We start from the raw sequence: 21,173 nt of genomic DNA on the forward strand, positions 1-21,173 counted from the left end.
TAGACATCAGCGGTATCTGTCGCACCAGGTCCGCCTTTTGGAATATATTCCTCTTTGAGTTGTCGAACAAAACAAGACTTGCCAACTCCCTGGTGACCAACGACAGTAATGGTAATATCACAAGGATTGTCTATATTCTTAGCTATTCTTGCCGTATATTGCTGATGCTGCTTTCTCTCCTGCTGTATCTGCTCATGTTGCTGCTCCAATTGCTCTGAACAAAGCAACAGTATTTGACATTTAAAAAGTGTGTAACGTATTCATTATTATTTGATAGTAGAGTCTAAACTGGACACGCGAAGGTTTTTGGAAGAGCTTTGGTCTGTTGAAAGATAATACACACTTGCGCATGGTGTATCGTCCTATTATCAATAGTGATTTGCCAATTGAAAGGGTCGTTACATCACAAGCATTGCAGAATGACATTTTAACGTCACTAAGTGTTGTTTATGAATAGGTGTGGTCCTGTATATACGTAATAAAATATCCTAGTATGTACATTAGTGTGGATCAATATAACTACGACTGAGATAACTTACCGATAATTTTGTAAACACGTCGACTTCTTCTCCTTGCAATATCTTTCGATCGAAGTCCAGTTTTGTCTGTCTGTTGTAATAAATTCGGACACATACTTGATATGTCCTGCATCAACTGTGGCCACGGACGATCAAGGAATGCCATCATATGTAACACATTGCGCTGGGCGTTGTCCATCACATTCAAGTCCTGATAACTCATTTTTTTTGATAGAAATTCAGCAATATGTTTATAGTCTAAAGCTACGGCACACATCAGAGGTGTATGCCCTAAACTATCTCTTGTCCCAAGATTCGCCCCAGACCTAACCAGCTCATGTACTTTTTTGAGATTTCCATGACAGACGGCATCGTGAAGAGGTGTAACTGAAGACATGGTTGCCGTCTGTAACATATTGCAAGAAATAATTGACACTCTACCTTCAACCTGTCGATAATTTTGGCATATATAATACAACACCAATTATAATGTACTCATATATTTATGAATTTAAAATTAGGTTGAACAACTATGTAACAAAGATATAATTCAGAAAGCAACTAAAGTGATATTTGATATTGGGTGAGTTACATTATTTTTATTTTTGTATTTGCTACTCTCACTTCTGTTATCACGAATGTCGTCATCATCAACAACAATCCGATGGATATAACCAACGCAGTCAAGGAAATCCAGAGGATATTTTAGCTCGACATTTAACCAATACTATTTCTACCAGGAGTTTGATATTGATTAAAGTTAAATACAAAGGAAAGTAATGTATACATGCTGAGATGGTTACATTTATTAACTGTTATTACAACAGCCTGTAATATGTTTGAATCGATAAAAAACAAGCTTTGTATAGTATACGATAATTTATAGGAAACAAATGTTTCTGTTAAGAGTTGTAAGATATGTACTGATAAAATGTGTTCTTTTTAATTTATTTTTACATACAACGGAACACTTGTTGCTATGAATTTAAACATATAATGGTTACATGTATTCACGTGTATTTAATTATATAAATAGGAAACGTGTTTCTATGTATAGTATTAATTATATACTGGTAACAGGTATTCCCATGTATTTAATTATATAAATAGGTAACGTGTTTCTATATACAATATTTAGTATATACTGGTAACAGGTATTCCCGTGTATTTAAATATATAAATAGGTAACGTGTTTCTATGTACAGTATTAATTATATACTGGTAACAGGTATCCCCATGTAATTAATTATATAAATAGGTAACGTGTTTCTATATACAGTATTAAGTATATACTGGTAACAGGTATTCCTGTGTATTTAGATATACAAATAGATAACGTGTTTCTATGTACAATATTTATTATCTACTTGTAACAGGTATTTCCATGTATTTGACTATATAAATAGGTAACATGTTTCTATGTACAGTATTAATGATATACTGGTAACAGGTATTCCAGTGTATTAAATTATATAAATAGGAAACGTTTTTCTATGTACAGTATTAATTATATGCTGGAAACAAGTATTCCCATGTATTTAATTATATAAATAGGTAACGTGTTTCTATGCACAGTATTAAGTATATACCGGTAACAGGTTTTCCCGTGTATTTAATTATATAAATAGGTAACGCGTTTCTATGCACAGTATTAAGTATATACTGGTGACAGGTATTCCCGTGTATTTAATTATATAAATATGTAACGTGTTTCTATATACAGTATTTAGTATCTACTGGTAACAGGTATTCCCATGTATTTGACTATATAAATAGGTAACATGTTTCTATGTACAGTATTAATGATATACTGGTAACGGGTATTCCAGTGTATTAAATTATATAAATAGGAAACGCATTTCTATGTCCAGTATTAATTATATACTGGAAACAAGTATCCCCATGCATTTAATTATATAAATAGGTAACGTGTTTCTATGTACAATATTTAGTATCTACTGGTAACAGGTATTCCCATGTATTTGACTATATAAATCGGTAACATGTTTCTATGTACAGTATTAATGATATACTGGTAACGGGTATTCCAGTGTATTAAATTATATAAATAGGAAACGTTTTTCTATGTACAGTATTAATTATGTACTGGAAACAAGTATCCCCATGTATTTAATTATATACATAGGTAACGTGTTTCTATGCACAGTATTAAGTATATACCGGTAACAGGTTTTCCCGTGTATTTAATTATATAAATAGGTACCTTATTTCTATGTACAATATTTAGTATCTACTGGTAACAGGTTTTCCCATGTATTTGACTATATAAATAGGGAACATGTTTATATGTACAGTATTAATGATATACTGGTAACAGGTATTCCAGTTTATTAAATTATATAAATAGGAAACGTTTTTCTATGTACAGTATTAATATATACTGGAAACAAGTATCCCCATGTATTTAATTATATACATAGGTAACGTGTTTCTATGCACAGTATTAAGTATATACCGGTAACAGGTTTTCCCGTGTATTTAATTATATAAATAGGTAACGCGTTTCTATGTACAGTATTAAGTATATACTGGTAACAGGTATTCCCATGTATTTAATTATATAAATAGGGAACGTGTTTCTATGCACAGTATTAAGTATATACTGGTAACAGGGATTCCCGTGTATTTAATTATATAAATAGGTAACGTGTTTCTATGCACAGTATTAAGTATATACTGGTAACAGGTTGTCCCGTGTATTTAATTATATAAATAGGTAACGCGTTTCTATGCACAGTATTAAGTATATACTGGTAACAGGTATTCCCGTGTATTTAATTATATAAATAGGTAACGTGTTTCTATGTACAATATTTAGTATCTACTGGTAACAGGTATTCCGATGTATTTAACTATTTAAATAGGTAACATGTTTCTATGTACAGTATTAATGATATACTTGTTACAGGTATTCCCGTGTATTAAATTATATAAATAGGAAACGTTTTTCTATGTACAGTATTAAGTATATGTATATACGTCTGCGCAATAAATGAATGCTTTTTGATTCGTTACAAAAACACAAGTGTGTGGTCTTGCTTTTATCACATACCTTCCGTATTTAGTAGAGATCGATACACAGATTTTAACAACTTTGATATTTTTTGCAAATACCGGAAACTTCTCACTTCACCATGGCAAGGGGATTCCCATTAAAAGTAGCTTCGGCTAGTAGGTAAATACAACATGAAGATGACAAGCTGGCAGACATAACAAACCTATGAATTCATTGTAAACAATAGACATATTACACAAATTAATAGAACACCTACATATGTTAGTGAGGAATACGATTAAGATATATTTCATGATTTTCAAATCATGCTGACTGATATATTATTGCTAACCTTTTTTAGTTAAAAGTCATTATATAGAAGGAACACGAAGGAAATGATCATCGTATTGACCCTTAATGACAAAGTATTCTCCTAGGCTATAAAGAGTGTCTGAAGATTATAAATCCCTTTCCTACAACTCATCGTACCTGATCACTTGATTGCGTTGACTCTCCCGTCGCCATTGCTAAATTGCAGTCTGCTCCAGTTCAGTGTCCCGAGTCCTGAAAAAAAGGAAGTTGAAAATTTCAATAATTTCAATAAAAATGCCAACAAGTATATTTTGACGTAAGAAAATCTCTGTAGAAATGATATAAAGTCAACTCGAATTTATAGCCGTGTATCGTTAATCAGCATATGTAGAAGTCATGCAAGCATCATCACTAATGAACTGATCAAATAACAAACTAGAGGTATGCCGTTCCCATGTAGTCTTATTTCTTTGAAATCCCGCCCATTATCTGTTGTTGTTGTTGCAATATTTTACCAGCTTATCGTTGCACAGTGTGTTCAGATACTCATTGAAACATCTTTCTTTGTCGTACAGTCTAACCATGTCGTTGCTTCCAATCAATATTCTTTATAATTGCATTACAATTGCATTACAATTGCTTACATGTTCTTATATAGTTTGCTTAAGCTATGTATCACAATTTATGAATAACTAGAACTGTCAGCCAAAGGCTTACTAATACCCGCCGATCCTATATAAAACAGAACTGTAAGATAAAGCCCTCTAAATCAAATCATTGCAAAGCAATCTATAGTTTCCCATCTGTGAGGATTTTTGTATTTATTGCAAAGTACAATTATTTCAGTATATAGGTCACTGACATGATTCATGTTCTCTCTACCCATGCCACAACATACTTTCATACTAATCGTGTGAGCCCAGATGAACTAGTTTAGGAAGAGTTGTCAAAACAGATATTTTTAATAAGGGCCATAACTCCTTAAAATCGGTCGAAATGGAGAGAAAAAAAAAGAAATACCTGGTGCATGACATCAGGGAGTAATAATCATATCTGTAACCTTTTCAATGAAATCGATCGAGTAGTTGAGGGGACAGCAACAGTTTACCTCTTTCAACAAAGGATGAAAACTCCTTTTAAAAGAGTCAGAATGAAAAATGAACACACTTGGACGGACAATGTCATTGTGGCAGTAACCATATATGTAAACTTTCTTTGCAAGCGACCCATTAAATTAGGAAAAATTGTCAGGACAAGATCTGTTCAACAAACAGTTATCATACCTGGAAACTTTCATTTGAATTGGTTTATTACTTGAGAAGGAATTGTCCGGACAATTTTTTTCTACTGACAGACAGTCGGACAGACGGACAAACTGATTCCAGTTTACTCCCACCCCTTCTAACTTCGTTACAAGCCGACAAGATCACAACGAACTTATAGATTTCATAAATCAAACCATAAACATATATAATTTTTAATGTTTATTATAAACAATACAATTTGTAATAAAAGTGCTGAAAACTAGCAACCCATTTCCCTTTTACTAATGCCGTGCGTGTTAGTCAGAACTAGACGATCAAGAACAACTTTCTCTTGATTACCAAAAGCCCAAAGGTGTTCATATATGGGTAATCAGGTTTGTTCCAATGAAGGATACTGACTCACTTTCTATATCACAGGGGTCAAATGATTAAAGAATATTCAGACAACTTCCTTTAAATAATCAAAAGCACCCGGGCGATGGCATTGTAGCCTGGTCTACTCTTTATGACAGAATACCCAATACTATGATTTCATTTTAGTGGTTTATTTCTTATTACAAAGAAGACCCTACAATAACACAAATATGCCAAATACAGTACTTTGTACTTTTTTGTATTTTGTGTTTGTTATTTTTTTATATTTTTTTGTTTATTTTCATGCATTAACAAAGATATGTTACATAGCATATGCACATACACGCACTACTTTTCCACGCATACACACCATCATCTTGTACTGGACAATGACAAGATATACGTTTCATAACTGGGAAAGCATTTCAAACTTGCTTGAATTATAGAATACATCCTGTTTAATTGTATAGCGCCTTCACTGCACACGTGACCTTATGAGAATCATCAATGTTTGCAACATATCTAACCATAACAGTGTTTGCTGTCAAAAATATATTTTTGTAATACTTCCCTGATATCTTTATAATTACTTATAACGTCATAAAAGAAGTAAGTCAACTATAGGTAAAGGTCAATAACTTAGGCAGATATAATAGTCAATATATGGGGTATATCAGTATTTGTTGCAAGGTATTGTTTGCTTTTTAATACCTACTGATAACGGCATATTTGAATTACGTTATACGGGAAGAGAGTCATATTTTTATTGTTTTGTGGTGTATAAGTTGATGGTATGCCGTTTGTCCTGTGCTATTTTTGTGTATGTCAAACCACGTATGCGGAGGACATACTGTACAGTAAGTGTACAGAGAAAACAGTTACACGAGCTCAGGACACAGGTAACCAAGCGTCGCCATAACCTCATGTCTCGCGTTTGATACTCATAGCGCAGAACCTCACGGGCTAGGCAAAAAAATCACTATAGAGGGTAAAACATGTATGGATGCCGTGTGGTGCCAAACTGGACGCTTACTCTATGTTTGCTACATGTTATGCTAAATATTACAGAGCCGTGAAATATCATGTTATTATTTTGTTTATAAATTATTGCTTGAATGGTGAGAGTATTAGTTGTGATGATTGTCTTATGTATTATATCCATGCATCAATATCTTAGGAGAATTCAAAAGATAAGTGAGAACTGCACTTCAACATTAGGTAAGAGCTGGCATCAACAACTAACATTAAAAAGGCACCTGGTCAACGGCGTCAGCTTAACTGAAAATGTTGTTCCACACAGAAGAACCTGGGTGCATGTCGTCATAAGTGTAGGGATAAGAGCAGACAGGAAATAAAATAAGATTGCATGTGTAGTAAGAACATAAACTGGTACCGTGCAGGTAGCCGGATTTGGAAATGGGAACTGAACTGTTGAATGGAAACCTGTGAGTGGAACTATGTGACGCGTGAATGGTTCACTTAAAGTAATTTGTCAATATTAATGATAATACGAAAAGACTATGAAAAAAGTACATTTTGATTTTGAAATACTTTTTAATCAATACTTTCCAAAGGACCACTGACTAAACACACACAATAATAATACATGATACCAAAGTATCAACAAAATCATAATTCTTACCAAAATTGATAAAACCAGGGCAGACAAAGTGCCACATGGAGACCCTTGAAAGGAGAATAATACCATTTGTTTCAAAAAATGTAACAATTAAAATCAAAACAATCAGTAGATATGCCATCACGAGAGTATCAAGACAGTGTGTATCACAGAGGGCAAATGCAGGCAATTGTGGTATAGCCCTAACAGATAACGAGTCTGGTTTGCTAAAGGTATTTTTTATGAAGTTTTATGATTTAAAGTGGTTCAGAGTTCCTCATGAAATTACCTTTATAACAAAAATAGCATCATATAAAACAGTTACTTACCTAAAGTATACACGGTGACCACAAACACACTTATTTACACTCGGTTTTCTTTTACATTCGGGTTTTCATAGTGTGACATACACGGGTAGCTGCATTCTGCAAATTGACTTGTAGAACAAATACATTTAAGCCAGTGCTCCTTGGTGACGATGATACAAGGACTTTTAAAGTATAAACATAACTCCCCATTGGTCCGCTTTCCTCCAACGTGTCACCATGAATGATATGGCTGACATTCCATTGCGCCGACTCACAAAACAGATAAAAGGTTTAATCATATGACGTATCAGATCAATCGATTTGAGATTATTTTTTTACAACAGACGTGACATTAGCAAAGTAGTATATCTATACTCCCGTGTATTAAGGAATTCAATGCTCTACTGACCGCAAAAATACAAAATGTTACGATAAACTTTGACACAAACTAAGTTTAATACTTAAATCAAACAAAAAGCGGCACGGTTCGTATAGAAAAAAAATACGATAAGGACATGTTATCTTTAATAACGACTTAGCTATATTGTAATAATGCACTGTCTTTCAACGTGATAATAAGTTGTCATTACGACATAACACTCTTTTTGAACGAGATAACTAATCCTTTTAGATGAAAGTTTAAGTCGGTTTTACAACTTAAATTATTCCTCCACGTACAAACAGTTAGACTAATCCTTGGAATGTTACTTGGAACATCTACTGTAATAAAAAAAGAAAGTTCAACAATTTAGTTCTAAAAATGTCTTAAATAGTACCAACTATTTCCTGCTTCCTGATAGTGTACACATTGGTCTGCAACTAATGGAAATAAGTGACGTTTTCAATTTGTGAGGAAAAATAAGAAAAGATTCGCTGTCAGTAGATGGGTACATAAGACGATGTTTTTTTACTTTTAAATGCTGAATCATAATCACGTGGACTTTTGCGATTTTTGATATTAACTTGGCGTTATTATTCAATTGATTGGCTATAATCAGAACTCTCCATTTCTTTTCTGTTTTACAAGAAACAATTATATGTATTTCCTCTAGCATATCTTAATTATTCACTTTGCAAAGACTACCATTTAAAGGGACACTCAAATGCGCCTGATTCACAAAACAAACATAATGCAATCACATGACATTAAGATAAATCGATCAGCGATAACCTTTTGCGATAAATCTAATATTAACAAGTTTAAGCATCTATTGTAATGTTTTGAGACCTACAACTTACTCAGTCTTATAACAACAAAACATTATATATAAACGTGACTGTTACGAGATGTTAAATTATCATTCCGACATAAATATTTCTTTTAATACGAGATATTTTTGTCGTTAGTACGAAAAAGGAAGTCGGTATCACGACAGAACTCTTTCTATAAAACAGAATAGCTGTATCGTTTCTACTAAATACGGCCAAATCGATGACTCTGTCAACGGCTGCGGTTCAGTCAGAATTTTAGGCATTTAACCGGTTTTTACACATTAACCCCGTAGACAGTGCTCCCTATGGTAACGAATACCATAATGTAGTTGTTATAATTATGTAAAAACCTGTTTTCTTGTAGGTTCCATCAATAGAAATGTACTACATTCAGCAATTTTAGTAAAACTCATTCTGGAAATGAAAACATTATATGCTGTCAAACACTGATTATCAAATTTACAACAACAAAAAACGACAACAAGACTGAGATAACATATCTTCCGCTTGTAAGCATTTCTTATGTGTTGCTGACTTTTAATCATATTTCATCATTTTTTCCAAATCAAACTGTTTTCATTGGCGGCAAGTGTAGAATGCAAATACATTTAATTCAGGAATTCGAAAACGTGTTATCAATTCGAAGCCATGTCCCTTCTTTCCAGTTATATGTGACTTTTGTTCTTTGGAAAGTGGAGTAAATCACCTTTTTATGTTCAATATGCAAAGTTTAATACAGTACGCTAGTGTAATAGTAAATTTAGTGTATACAGGAGATACAAACAAATATGAAATAAAAGTATTGCCAAAACTTCAACAAAAGCATTTCCAATGATTAAACAAAAACGGCACAATGTATCGTTCTGGTATGGACGTGTTAGTTTTACGATTCAAAGCAAGAGTAGATTACGGGGTGGTTACCTAAGACGTATGTGGGTGAGTTGACAAAAAAAGGGATATTACCTTGGGTAAAATATTGGTATTTAAGGACAAGAAAAGGTCAAGGTCATGGATGTCGGTAGCACATGGCTGTCGGTAGCACATGGCTGTCGGTAGCAGTTGTGTGTCAGGTGTGCTCCTGATTTATCTAGCTTTTAGAGGTGGTCTTTTCCAATATGACGTACACTAACTTTCCGTATAAAAGTGTGGAAGTGTTACCACTAAGTATAAGTGAGCATCACTTTATATTTGCCGTTCATAAGCTGCAACAAAACAAATCCTCAAACGGACATGCTTCAATTAAATTTAGGAATTTGAAAAAAAACCTAGACTCAGATTTGTTTTCAAGGGACATGAACCAGGTTCCGTGGTCCATTTTAGAGACTTTCGATGAAGTTGACGACGCCTGGCAAACATTTACTGAACCTTTTTTTTTGAATTTGTAGACAAACATTTACCTTTAAAGGAAAAACGTCTAAGTCCAAAAACAAAACCATGGATAAATGATGAGTGAAATGTTTAACCGAGATTATTACCATAAAAAAGGCCAAGATATCAAAATCTAGAGCTGACTGGCAGTTGTTTCGCGCATCTCGTTATCGCGTTCTTACCAAAATTAAAAATGCAAATGCAAATCCAATTCAATTTGTTTTCTTCCTTCGAGTGTCAAAGTTAATGGCAATGACGTTACAAATGACTTTGATATTTCAAATTGTTTCAATACATTTTTATTACAATTGGCTCTGAAATTGGAACCAAGTTTTGACGACAGCCTTCAACATGTCTGAAAGTTACTGAAATTGGCTGGTGATGCTGTAAATAATTCACTTGTTTATATTTTAAATTAATCTATTAATTCATATACATTTCCAAAAGAAGTCTGGTGATAAGTCTCATGTCAACAAACACAGGCCTATCTCTGTTTTACCTTTTGTAAGTAAGATACTGGAGAGACAGGTGCATGTTTCTCTCTGTACGTATATCTCTGAGAACAGTCCGTTGACTGACAGTCAGTTTGGGTTTCGTCCAAATCACTCTAGTGAGTCGGCACTTGTCAGATTATTTGAAAAGTAGTTTAAGTGGCATTCCACACAGTAAACCACCATCTACTTCTTCACAAAATCAATTAAATGTGTAAATTATAAAGGTAAATTGTCCAATTTTACACCCGTGACAATTGTTGCTCCTCAAGGATCCATCCTTGGGCCCTTTTTATGCTTTATATGAATGACTACAGTAAACATGTTTATCATTGTTCTGTCACTATGTACGCTGATGGTACCTCACAGGATGCGGCGGGGACTTCTGTAAACGATAATGAATTTAGTCTGTCAGAGGATCTGAAGCGTACAGTAAAGTGGATGGACCAGGACAAACTAGGTTTGAACCTGAATAAGACGCAATGCATGATGATTGGCTCATCCGAAAAGCTATCAAAGGTAAGACATTGTAAATTTGAGATCAATGGTCATGTCATTGAAACTGTGCATATTGCCAAACTTCTTGTTGTTACTATTGATGATTGTTTTAGCAGGGAGAACCATATATAATATGTATGTAAGAAACTATCCAAGAAGGTTGGTGATTTTAAACGTGTAAGACCATTTATTTCCATCTGTTTGGCAAGAAAAATGTACAATAGCATTGTTTTACCACACTTTCTATGTTGTTTTGGAATACGGTGTACTTAATCTAATATGGAATATTTAAGCAAACTGTGTATGCTTCAAAAACGGGCAGCAAGAGTAGTTCTTCAAGTTATAGAATGTTTTACCCAAGCCTCTGTACTTTTATAACATTTAAGATGGCTTCCTTTGCAGAAATTTTATGATTTTAGGAAAACGCTTATTTTTGTATATGACTTTACATGACCAGACTGTACCTGTTCTTAATCAGTAGTTAACCTATGCTAACCAGGTTTCTACCAGAACTACACCACGATCTTTTAACAGCACAAAACTTTATGTGAAAAAATGTAGAACAACTAATTATGTGAGATGTTTTAGTTACTCTGTTAGAATTGTATGGAACAGTTTAGAAAGCTTACTGCATATTTTACCTAGTGTAGAGTCTTTAAGAAGGCATACCTGAAGAAGCTTTTATAGATGTAACAAAAAGTTTTATACTTTAACTTGTCAGGATTTGCATATGCCATTGTATATATCATGTCCATTGTAAGTTGTGTATTAGAGGGCCATATTGTAAATTAGATGTAAAGCTAAATATGTAAACCTGTCTATATAAAAAAAAAAATATTATTATTTAACCCAAGGTAGGGAACGGGCATGTTACCTTCAAAACAAAGACACAAAAAAAAGAGTATCAGTAGGGCATACTGAAGATTTGACTTATTTACGGCAAATAAAATGTCTGTAAAAGTTTACAAATAAGGATCCTTCACAACACTATTTTCTTTGAAAAACCGATACAATGATCAAATATATGTTTTACAAATCTGGAATCCGAAAAGCATAGTCAGCTTTAACTGAAGAATATATGAACTATTTTGTTTTTTAATTAAATTAAATTAAATACATTACTGGGGACAAAACCCATCGTCTTCCCTTCAATGACAAACGCTCATTGTAAAGGCCAATAATGAGGTATTGAGAAACACGGCAATAGGTAACAAAATCGTTATCGGAAAGTTGAGAGAAAGTATAAACATTTCGAATGTTGCAGCAGACCGAATTTATATCTTCAATGTCCCCTTAGTGATTTATCAGGGGCTTCCCATAATCGCTTTTTACGACAGGTAGGAGAACGTTTATATTGCATTCGTTTTCACAATATTCACAAAATCCCTATGAATAAAGAGTACGGATACATCTATGATATAAAATGTTCTTTAAACAACTGTAATTTATATGACAAAAAATACAAAAACGAACGTGACAGTTTTATATTTTTTATTAAGGGTAATATGAAGAATGAAGTTTTTACGTTGCACTGCGATAACACATAAAATATTATAAGACTAGATGCTATTTTTCGTAGCAAAGACAACAATAAACTTCTACTATTGCTATTACTCTCGCATGCACTTATACATCACAAAATCGCAACACCATAATCAAATCACGGTATATTCAGAAATGTTTTACTTACGCCATCGTTTACATATCGATCTGGGGTAGACATAATTTTTAGATATTTATCTGCTGCCTACTAATACAACAGTTATCTAACACTGATAAGACAGCACATGTTTTGGTGAAATATTGATCATTATTCATAACATAGAAGTGATTCTTTTTACTCAATGAAAAACTCTTTTGCTGATTTTACCCAATTAAAACACTGATTACAAACTACAATTAAAAAGCATACGACTCAGAAAATTTGATATCACAAAACTTGGCCTGATATCAAAGCCTGGTTAACTTAACGATAACGTCAAAGTATCAACAACGTGTAGTGATCCGAATTGATCTGATGAGACAATATGAACCGAAGTACCTGCTATATTAAAGAAAGTAATTACAGGAATTTCAAAATGACTTTTTATGTCGGCACATATGGCTATATGTTGTCGTGTATGACTGTCAAGAAATGCTGATCCAGATCAAGTGTTGTCAGGTTGATGCAAGATTTGTGTATTAAAATGTAAAAAAACCCCAAAAAATATTACATTGTCATCAGTTATACCACAGATAATTATCTCGTATGTCTAATATTTTTTTTTATATTGCATTTATTCTGCATCATCTATATGTTCACTAGCTATTAGATAACATTTTACCTAAAATCATACCTATTTAAAAAAATGTATAATTTTGAGATTTTTACTCATCAGGCATTTGTTTTACAACTAAATTGCCATGTTGCTATATATAGTTCAGAGGAGGACCATTTACTGAACTGTTATCGAAAAAAGTTTGTTGATTCTAACTGTCACACATAAATAAAATATGTGTCAATATTTCACTCATATTAATGCTACAGAAGAACCTCCTTAATCAAGCCTTACAATTTTTGCTATTTGAAGCAGTAATATGTCAGTATTGTGAATACATTTGAATATAACGTTTTACTGTGAACCTGTCTGTTCTGACACCATCTATGAAAAATTCACATAAGATTAGACAAAGGTCTAAATTGGTAGTTTCCAATAGTAATGAAGTGCCAGAATGATGCTATATTGGACCAGATGTTAGTATACTTTGAGATGCTTTGAGATCAGGTTAGACAGGTTTAACTGTATGTTTCATGACGATGAAAGTAATTCAGACATATACAATATAATACACAAGATGTCATTGACTTTATGTGAAACATACGTTAATAACTTTTCCAGAATGATTTGATGGCCATCCATGCAATGAACATAATATACTGTTATATTGCAAACCTGTATAGCCTCATTGACTAAGCGAGCATCGTCAAGTGAAAAATGTAGAAATTATTCCTAAAAAAGATATTAAATTACACACTTTGTTGTCAAAAGGATAAACAGTATAAGATTAACAAGAAAATATAAATACATGTTTCAATGTCCCCATTTTTTAAGCAATGACACAATATGGATACTTGTAAAATAGTGTGATCAAGATTGTATAGCAGTGTAAAAATTGGAGATCTCAACATCGAATGAACTATTTGTCTTAGTGAACACGTTAAGAGATATAATAACGGTATAATGTGAAAAATAAAATACAAATAAAACTACGAAATACTACATTGGTTTTCGCTTCGTAGCCCGATCATATCTATACTAAAAATATACACCACTAAGAATTCTAAAAAATAAGAATGTGCATTTAAAATTTGAACAAAAAACGTTAAATGCAGCGGGAAATTTATATAATCAATGTAATATAACATTACATGTGAATGTAATGTTTTCCATATTATTGCTTCATTTCAATATATGGCGCACATGCAAATCCATTATCCATCTTGTATTTAGCTCTCATTTTGTTTTACTGTTGAACTATGTAAATGCTCATAAATTTATCAAATACAAAATATTACTTAAAACATGCAAAAATTTTAAATCGTCCCACTACACAAAGTTTATTTTAATGGTTGAATATGTACGCAAGAGTTTGCCCCACAAATCGTGATTTCTGTGATTGATGTTGACTGATGACGAACAAACGTACAACACAGGGTTTCGTTTCCTAAGATGACGGATGATGAATAGCTTGGACAAGTTTGATAGTCAAAATCAGGCTGTCGCAATAAAACATGGTAATTTGTTGTGTGAAATGGAGGTCGATACTTTTGATAATAATCATCAGAAAGCCTTGCGAGTTTGGTGTTGTTATCAAGTTATCGATGTGATGATGTGGCATAGCTCGGATTTGACCTATATCAAAATGGCGGGTGTCGTCAATGATACAATTCCAGAACACCGGTCTCATTATCCATGTACTTTTTCAAGGATCTCCATGTAAATGTTACTTTTTCCTTTCATACATTGCCGTAGTTTAAACGATTTTGACGTTGAATTATGGTTTTGTTAATGCCTGGGTATACTGTTGTTAGGTATAGAGCATGTAAGAACTACACCAAGATGATTCATTCACACGCATACATTGTGTGACGGATAAAGTGCCTGTGTATATACAGATACGAAAACAGGTACGCTATACAACCATCTATAATCTTATCACTTACTAACTATTGATACAAGTAATATGTAGCTTTTGTTTTTGTTATATACTGGCTCAATAAAAGTCATGTTCACTATTAAGGCTATGTTAAAGAAAATGATTATACATTTGGAGCTTTTTCAGATCTCTTAAAACCAATATGTATAAGTATAATCCCTTTATAACATAGTCAGCATCCTAGTTATGTAGACTGTATTTACATCGTTGTTACACTAAATATCCAAGTTATATAGCCATACACCCGTTAACATACAGTCAAATTCTAGTTATATACACTGTAGTCTGTAGTTACGAACTGTTTATGGTAAATGCAGCGATAACTTGACTTAACATTTTAACTGACTCACAACATCGGCTAAATACAAACAATTCAATTAGCCAAAAAACGTACCTTTTACAATCTGAATGATCATACATTGTATGTACTCTGATTTCCGTACATGTCTAACGGTAAGTAGAACAATGTCTCCCTGGTAACGCAAATCCGTCCTTACCATCACAGTAGAACAGCATATACATGGCAACACACAAGTAATTACCATCACAGTAGAACAATGCTATATGGTAACACACGCCAGTCCTTAGCATCGCAATAGAACAGCCACTATATGGCAATTCACATCAGTCTTGATCATCACAGTAGAACAGCGTATATATGGTAACTCACATCAGTCCTTACCATCACAGTAGAACAACGTCTCTATGGTAACACACACCAGTCCTTAGCAGCACACTATAACAGCGTATATATGGTAACTCACATCAGTCCTTACCATCACCGAAGAACAGCGTATCTATAGTAACACACATCAGTCTTTACCGTCACAGTAGAACAATGTCTCAGCGGAGAACAATATTGATTTGGTTACTCAAACCACAACAGAACATCGTCTGTTTAGCAACGCACGCCAGTCATAACAGTCCTTAACCTACAATGGAGAAAATTATTAAATATACTTAGGGGACACAATAGATCATTTATATTTAATGCACGATACGAAGTATTTAGATACAACATCATGATATAATATGATATTCATTATAATGTAGTAGAGTAAATATTTCTTCCAGATCAGAGGGCTGTTGTTGTTTAAAAGGGATGTTGATTCATCCGAGGGAAAATGTCATTATCGATGCACACATGGAAGGAAAATATCAATCCATTTTCCCCGAATAGTTAGACATTCACATCTAGCCATTAGAAGATCTTGAAGCATCTGATCTGGAAATGTTTTTTCTTGCTAAAAATAACAAATAAACATTTTTCAATGAAAATACAACATCATATTTTTAACATACTGATTCAACTTCGAGCAAAGGTAGCACAACCTATGTTGGATTTAGGGCTCTGATGAGATATTCGGTGTCCATGTCGCATTCCCGCATCGCAAGAAGAATTGTGTTGACTGTTGGGCGGGGATCGGTCTCATTAATGAACGCTACCAATAAAGCAGTGATTTTCTTCAAGGTTCTCTTGTTTCTGTATTCGTCATCAAAATCATCCACTGTTCTTGGTGTGAATCCAAGTTCCAGAAACAGGTTAAAGTATGATTTGATGTCTATATAACCAGCGATGATTGGAACATCATTGATAGACAAATACGTATTTAACCATCCATTCGACAATGTCTCGCCTGAAAAGAGTAAGCAAAAGGAAAAAAATAATGATAAAAATACAAACAAACTATAACTGCATGAGAATCGTTATCGAGAGTCAAAGACAGAAATAATACAATAATGATATTGATACAGATACAGATTAAAAACGGAAAAGAGAGGAGAAAGCTGAGGAATAAACAAAATGAAACTACAGAACAAGTTGAAAAAAGATCATATGAAAGAAACTCTGAGTCAAACATATCCTAGAAATCCGTTGACCATTGGGTATTTTATGACGTTATTAAAGACTATGTATGCGCAACCTTGTGGGTGATACAGGTAGGCTAGTATGATTATGTGATAGAAATCAAAGAAATGGCGTGCTAGAGTAATGTTAGGGACGAGTCTATGGTGGTGTAATGTCATATACAGAAGGACATATAGAAAATGTCTGTTCAGATGATAGTCTAAAGATAAAAATGCCATACAGAATTATATGTGGGATGAGAGAGAGGGAGAGAGAGAGAAAGACATATAGAGATTTGCTTAGTACCTGTAAAAGTCATATTCCTGTTGGAGTCGAGAATGTTTATGAGTATGGTAGGGTCCATTCCGTGTTGTGACATTGCATCTGCTATAGCCAAGAATCCAGTATTTGCTTCCGTTTTGAGGAGGTGAACGAATATCTTTGTGATGCGAGATCTAAAGGTGAGGTGGCGGTGCTCTTCCATTTCCTGCTCTACAAGCGCGACTGGACAATCAAGCTCGGCAAAGAACGTCTGGTATGTACTGCCGATATATCTAGAGATTCTACCAATCTCTTTGAACGACAGTTTTCTGTCTGGTAAATCCTTTGTTATGTCTGCAACAGTCATAGTTCAATCGACATAGCTAGCATGAATACAATAACTACGCATGCACCTGACTGCACAATACCAGAAATACAATAATCGTGAAAAAATATTAGAGAACTAGTATACCCAGTTTTGGTAGACGATACTTACTTATCAGGAAATATTTTATTCACAAACTCATCACACCTATTAAGAAAAGGATTACTGAAATGGTGGAACAACGGACGAATGAGTTTAGTTAAGGAGAATGTAAAATTGGTTGCATGGTCATAAAATAAAATATCTTAACTAACACCTGTTGTAAATAAGAAACAAAATAACACTGATAACTTACCAAGATAGCGCGTATGGATCGGTGTTTTCTGCAAAACAAAGTATTTTTTAATTGGCAAGTACTTGACGATGAAAAAGAAGATAGTTGTGAACAGCATACGGAAGTTATTTTACGGATTGGTGTTTTCTGCAAAACAAAGTATTTTTTAATTGGCAAGTACTTGACGATGAAAAAGAAGATAGTTGTGAACAGCGTACGGAAGTTATTTTACTAGCGATGAAACATTACATAAATACTTTTTAAGTATATTATAGATTTTATCGTAGTTTTGTGAACAGTGCATGTATGGAAATGTTCTGCCTCTGATCATTTATCTTTAGTGCTTTTATACAAAAGCGATATACATTGATAATGTTACGATTAATACAATTGAGCGACGTCCTATCTAAATACCAAGGTAATTTCCCAGAATAATGTTGGAAATAGAATGTGTTAGCAAATAAGCAAGATATAGCAAAATGTAATGTTAATACCATTACTCCCAGAGGTTACCTTACTTAGCAAGTGCATTGATGGAAATACTCGGTAAGAGCCAGTTGACAATGAACGCTGAAATATTCATGTGTTTATTGTATACCATCGGCGATTTGTGTTTTACATGCGCAAGTGTACATATCTTATTATAAATATGACGTATAGACTGTATACCTTCTGGTTTGGATTCCTGAACCATATGTGTAGGTCGTTGCTGTCTATCCATCTCGTTCCATTTGAACTGTAGCATTGTAGACGTGGTGTTTGTCGAAGATCGTCAGCCGTCACCATTTTCTCCTCTGCTGTGAACCGGAAGTCGTTGTGGAGGTAGAATTTGTATCCAAGATGACTTTGGTGATTTAAATCAAGAATCCGCTGGAGAAGAAACTCAAGCACTTTGAGCAAGTTTATTCCCGTTCCAGTTGGTACAGAATCATCTGTATCCTTCTTGAACATAGTAACCTTCATGGCATTGTCGCTGCAGTTGATGATCATGTTCCACAGGAAATCCACAGACAGGCAAGCAAATCCGCGTTGGATGAACGTTAAACCATCATGTCCGAACTCTCTCAGTCGCTGAAACCTGTGAATGCAGGAGGCAATCATTTTGTCCCAAATGGCTTGTGGGATGAATGGGTTGTCGAACTTGATACAAATAGTGACAGTTGTGACAGTGTCAGGGTCATCAAGCACTGGATGAATTATCTCGGGATCTGCAGTTTGAAGAATGCTTGGTACTATGAAGTAATCAACCACTGCATCTACTGATATCGGTCTAGTTAGTAAACCGAGATTCTCCATTGCGATGACAAGTTTTTCCTCCTCGTCAAGGAACCGATATTTCTTATGACGTCCCCACAGTTGTCTGGTAAGTGCCCGTGATAAAACGCCGGATTTGTCATACTGCTTCCATTGAAGTTGTTGCTTGGGTGATAGGTCGGCTATGAACTTTGGGTCAGTGATGATGGCTTTTAATGCATCTATTATCCACTGTGGTTGAAGAACAATGAAAGGTTTCTTGCTATGAAGATCAAAACAGAGGAATGATCCGGTAAATCTCAGTCTCCTACCAAAACAAAATGAAAAATCAAATACAAAAAAATTACACTTTTTCAGATTTTTTTTTTTATATACACATTTCTGATAATGCACATGTACGAAATTTCTACCTACCTAAGGAAATTCATGATGTCATGTTCGGGTAATGGCACTGCTGTTTTGCGGTTTATTTCTAGCAGTTTATCATACGTAAGGATAATGTTTCCTCTTTTCTTTAGTCTGAATAGCTCGTATTCCAAGGCGACCCATCTTGCAGGTACTGGCTTCTCCCATTGGGACTGGAGTTTGGCAATCTCTATGATCTTGTTCCATATTTCCTTATACATATGTTGGTTTTTATTGCAATCATTTAAGTTAGCAACTGAAAACATTTCCTGGACGTGGGCCTCAATAATTTCACAGATTTCAGGTTTCTCGTACAGCTTTTCTAGCACTGAGATGAATAATTCTTCCTGTTTTTCTTTCTGTGTTAATAAATAAGATGTCATGTAACATTTAGTATGCTCTCTATATCACTAGCATGCAGTTAATGTGCAAATGTGTTGTTTGTTTCAGTTTAAGACATATAAAACGGTGACAACAACAACAACGTGTTTAATCATGACCTATACACATAAATACACACTGACCTATCACATGTAGATGTTACAATTTTCCACAATTAATCACATCTACGTGAATTGTAAAAACAGCAATATGTTCTTTTCTAGGACATTTTATTTTGAGGGAAACATATTGACTACTATCTATTATTCTTCATATTTAAAAAAAAAGCTCAATACTAAACTTTGTCAATTTGTAACTATTGGTGAAAATAGATTGTTTCTCAAACAAGATAGAACAGATTTTAACACCTACATCAGAAGAAACAAGGTCTAGGTGTGATCCAACAAGGATGACAGGAGGCGTTCCTTCACTTTGTGCTGCTTCGTCAATAGCATAGGTAGCGAACACCTTCAGCCAGAACTCGATTTGCTCTGTACATTAGAAATACTACAATTATTCTTTACGCTAGGAGAACAATTACAATGGCGATGTGTTCAGATATTCAATTTTCCTACTGAAACATCCAATAGTACCAGCTTATGTGAAAGTCAACTCTGAGATAAATGTAAAACGTCTAGTCTTGTTAATTCCTCACGATGAAATTCTTATTTTTTTCACGCTTGGAGAACAATTACAATGGCGAAGTGTTCAGATAATCAATTTTCCTACTGAAACATTTTATAGTACCAGCTTATGTGAAAGTCAACTAAGAGATAAATGACAGGACATCAACGTCTCGTCTTGGTAATTCCTAGGAGGTTTTTTTTGGAAATTAATGTTTTGAAATAAAGGTATCAATTACAGGTACCCGAAACATATCTTATTCACTGTTGAATGAATGGGCAGCATTTCTCTATAAAGTAAATTACTATGAGTCAGTAAATAGCTTTAGAAATGAGCTCACTGTGACCTCTGTTTGTCATTTGATTCTTGCCACAAGTTATAAAAACACAGGTTTCTTAAACATATATCATCCACTCTTTCATGAATTGACATCTAACTTTGTATATAACGAACATCATTGGTATGTGATTTGACACAACCTTATACGATGTCACTTGAGTATTTTATTGTCACATCTACTATACTAGCGATACCAGGATTGGGTGTGTCGCGCTTCAAGTTACATTTAGTTTATAATATCAAA

General features: G+C 33.9%; 2 protein-coding genes across 3 annotated transcripts in view; both read right to left on the reverse strand.

Moving 5' to 3' along the window:
* Nucleotides 1-519: 519 nt before the first annotated feature.
* LOC110446391 (ankyrin repeat domain-containing protein 7-like) lies at nt 520-4,101 on the reverse strand. Its single transcript, XM_021491523.1, has 2 exons — nt 4,024-4,101; nt 520-924 (listed from the first exon to the last, which is right to left on the reverse strand). Exons 1-2 carry the CDS (start codon nt 4,057-4,059, stop codon nt 520-522), a joined length of 441 nt encoding a protein of 146 aa, XP_021347198.1. The 5' UTR covers nt 4,060-4,101.
* An 8,342-nt stretch (nt 4,102-12,443) lies between these two features.
* LOC110446359 overlaps nt 12,444-21,173 on the reverse strand; it is a 55,843-nt gene continuing 47,113 nt past the window's right edge. Inside the window, exons 8-14 of one of the 2 annotated variants that reach the window (XM_021491474.1) lie at nt 20,339-20,457; nt 19,595-19,944; nt 18,596-19,487; nt 17,948-17,975; nt 17,313-17,621; nt 16,460-16,794; nt 12,444-16,089 (exon numbers count right to left, since the gene is read on the reverse strand). In XM_021491474.1, the coding sequence (XP_021347149.1) occupies nt 16,490-16,794; nt 17,313-17,621; nt 17,948-17,975; nt 18,596-19,487; nt 19,595-19,944; nt 20,339-20,457 (2,003 nt within the window). In that variant the 3' untranslated portion in view covers nt 12,444-16,089; nt 16,460-16,489. Of the gene's footprint in view, nt 16,795-17,312; nt 17,622-17,947; nt 17,976-18,595; nt 19,488-19,594; nt 19,945-20,338; nt 20,458-21,173 lie in introns of both variants that reach the window. The other variant, XM_021491473.1, reaches the window with a different exon arrangement.

This window comes from Mizuhopecten yessoensis, unplaced genomic scaffold, assembly GCF_002113885.1.
Source record: "Mizuhopecten yessoensis strain PY_sf001 unplaced genomic scaffold, ASM211388v2 scaffold2681, whole genome shotgun sequence".
In the NCBI taxonomy this organism is placed as follows: Eukaryota; Metazoa; Mollusca; class Bivalvia; order Pectinida; family Pectinidae; genus Mizuhopecten; species Mizuhopecten yessoensis.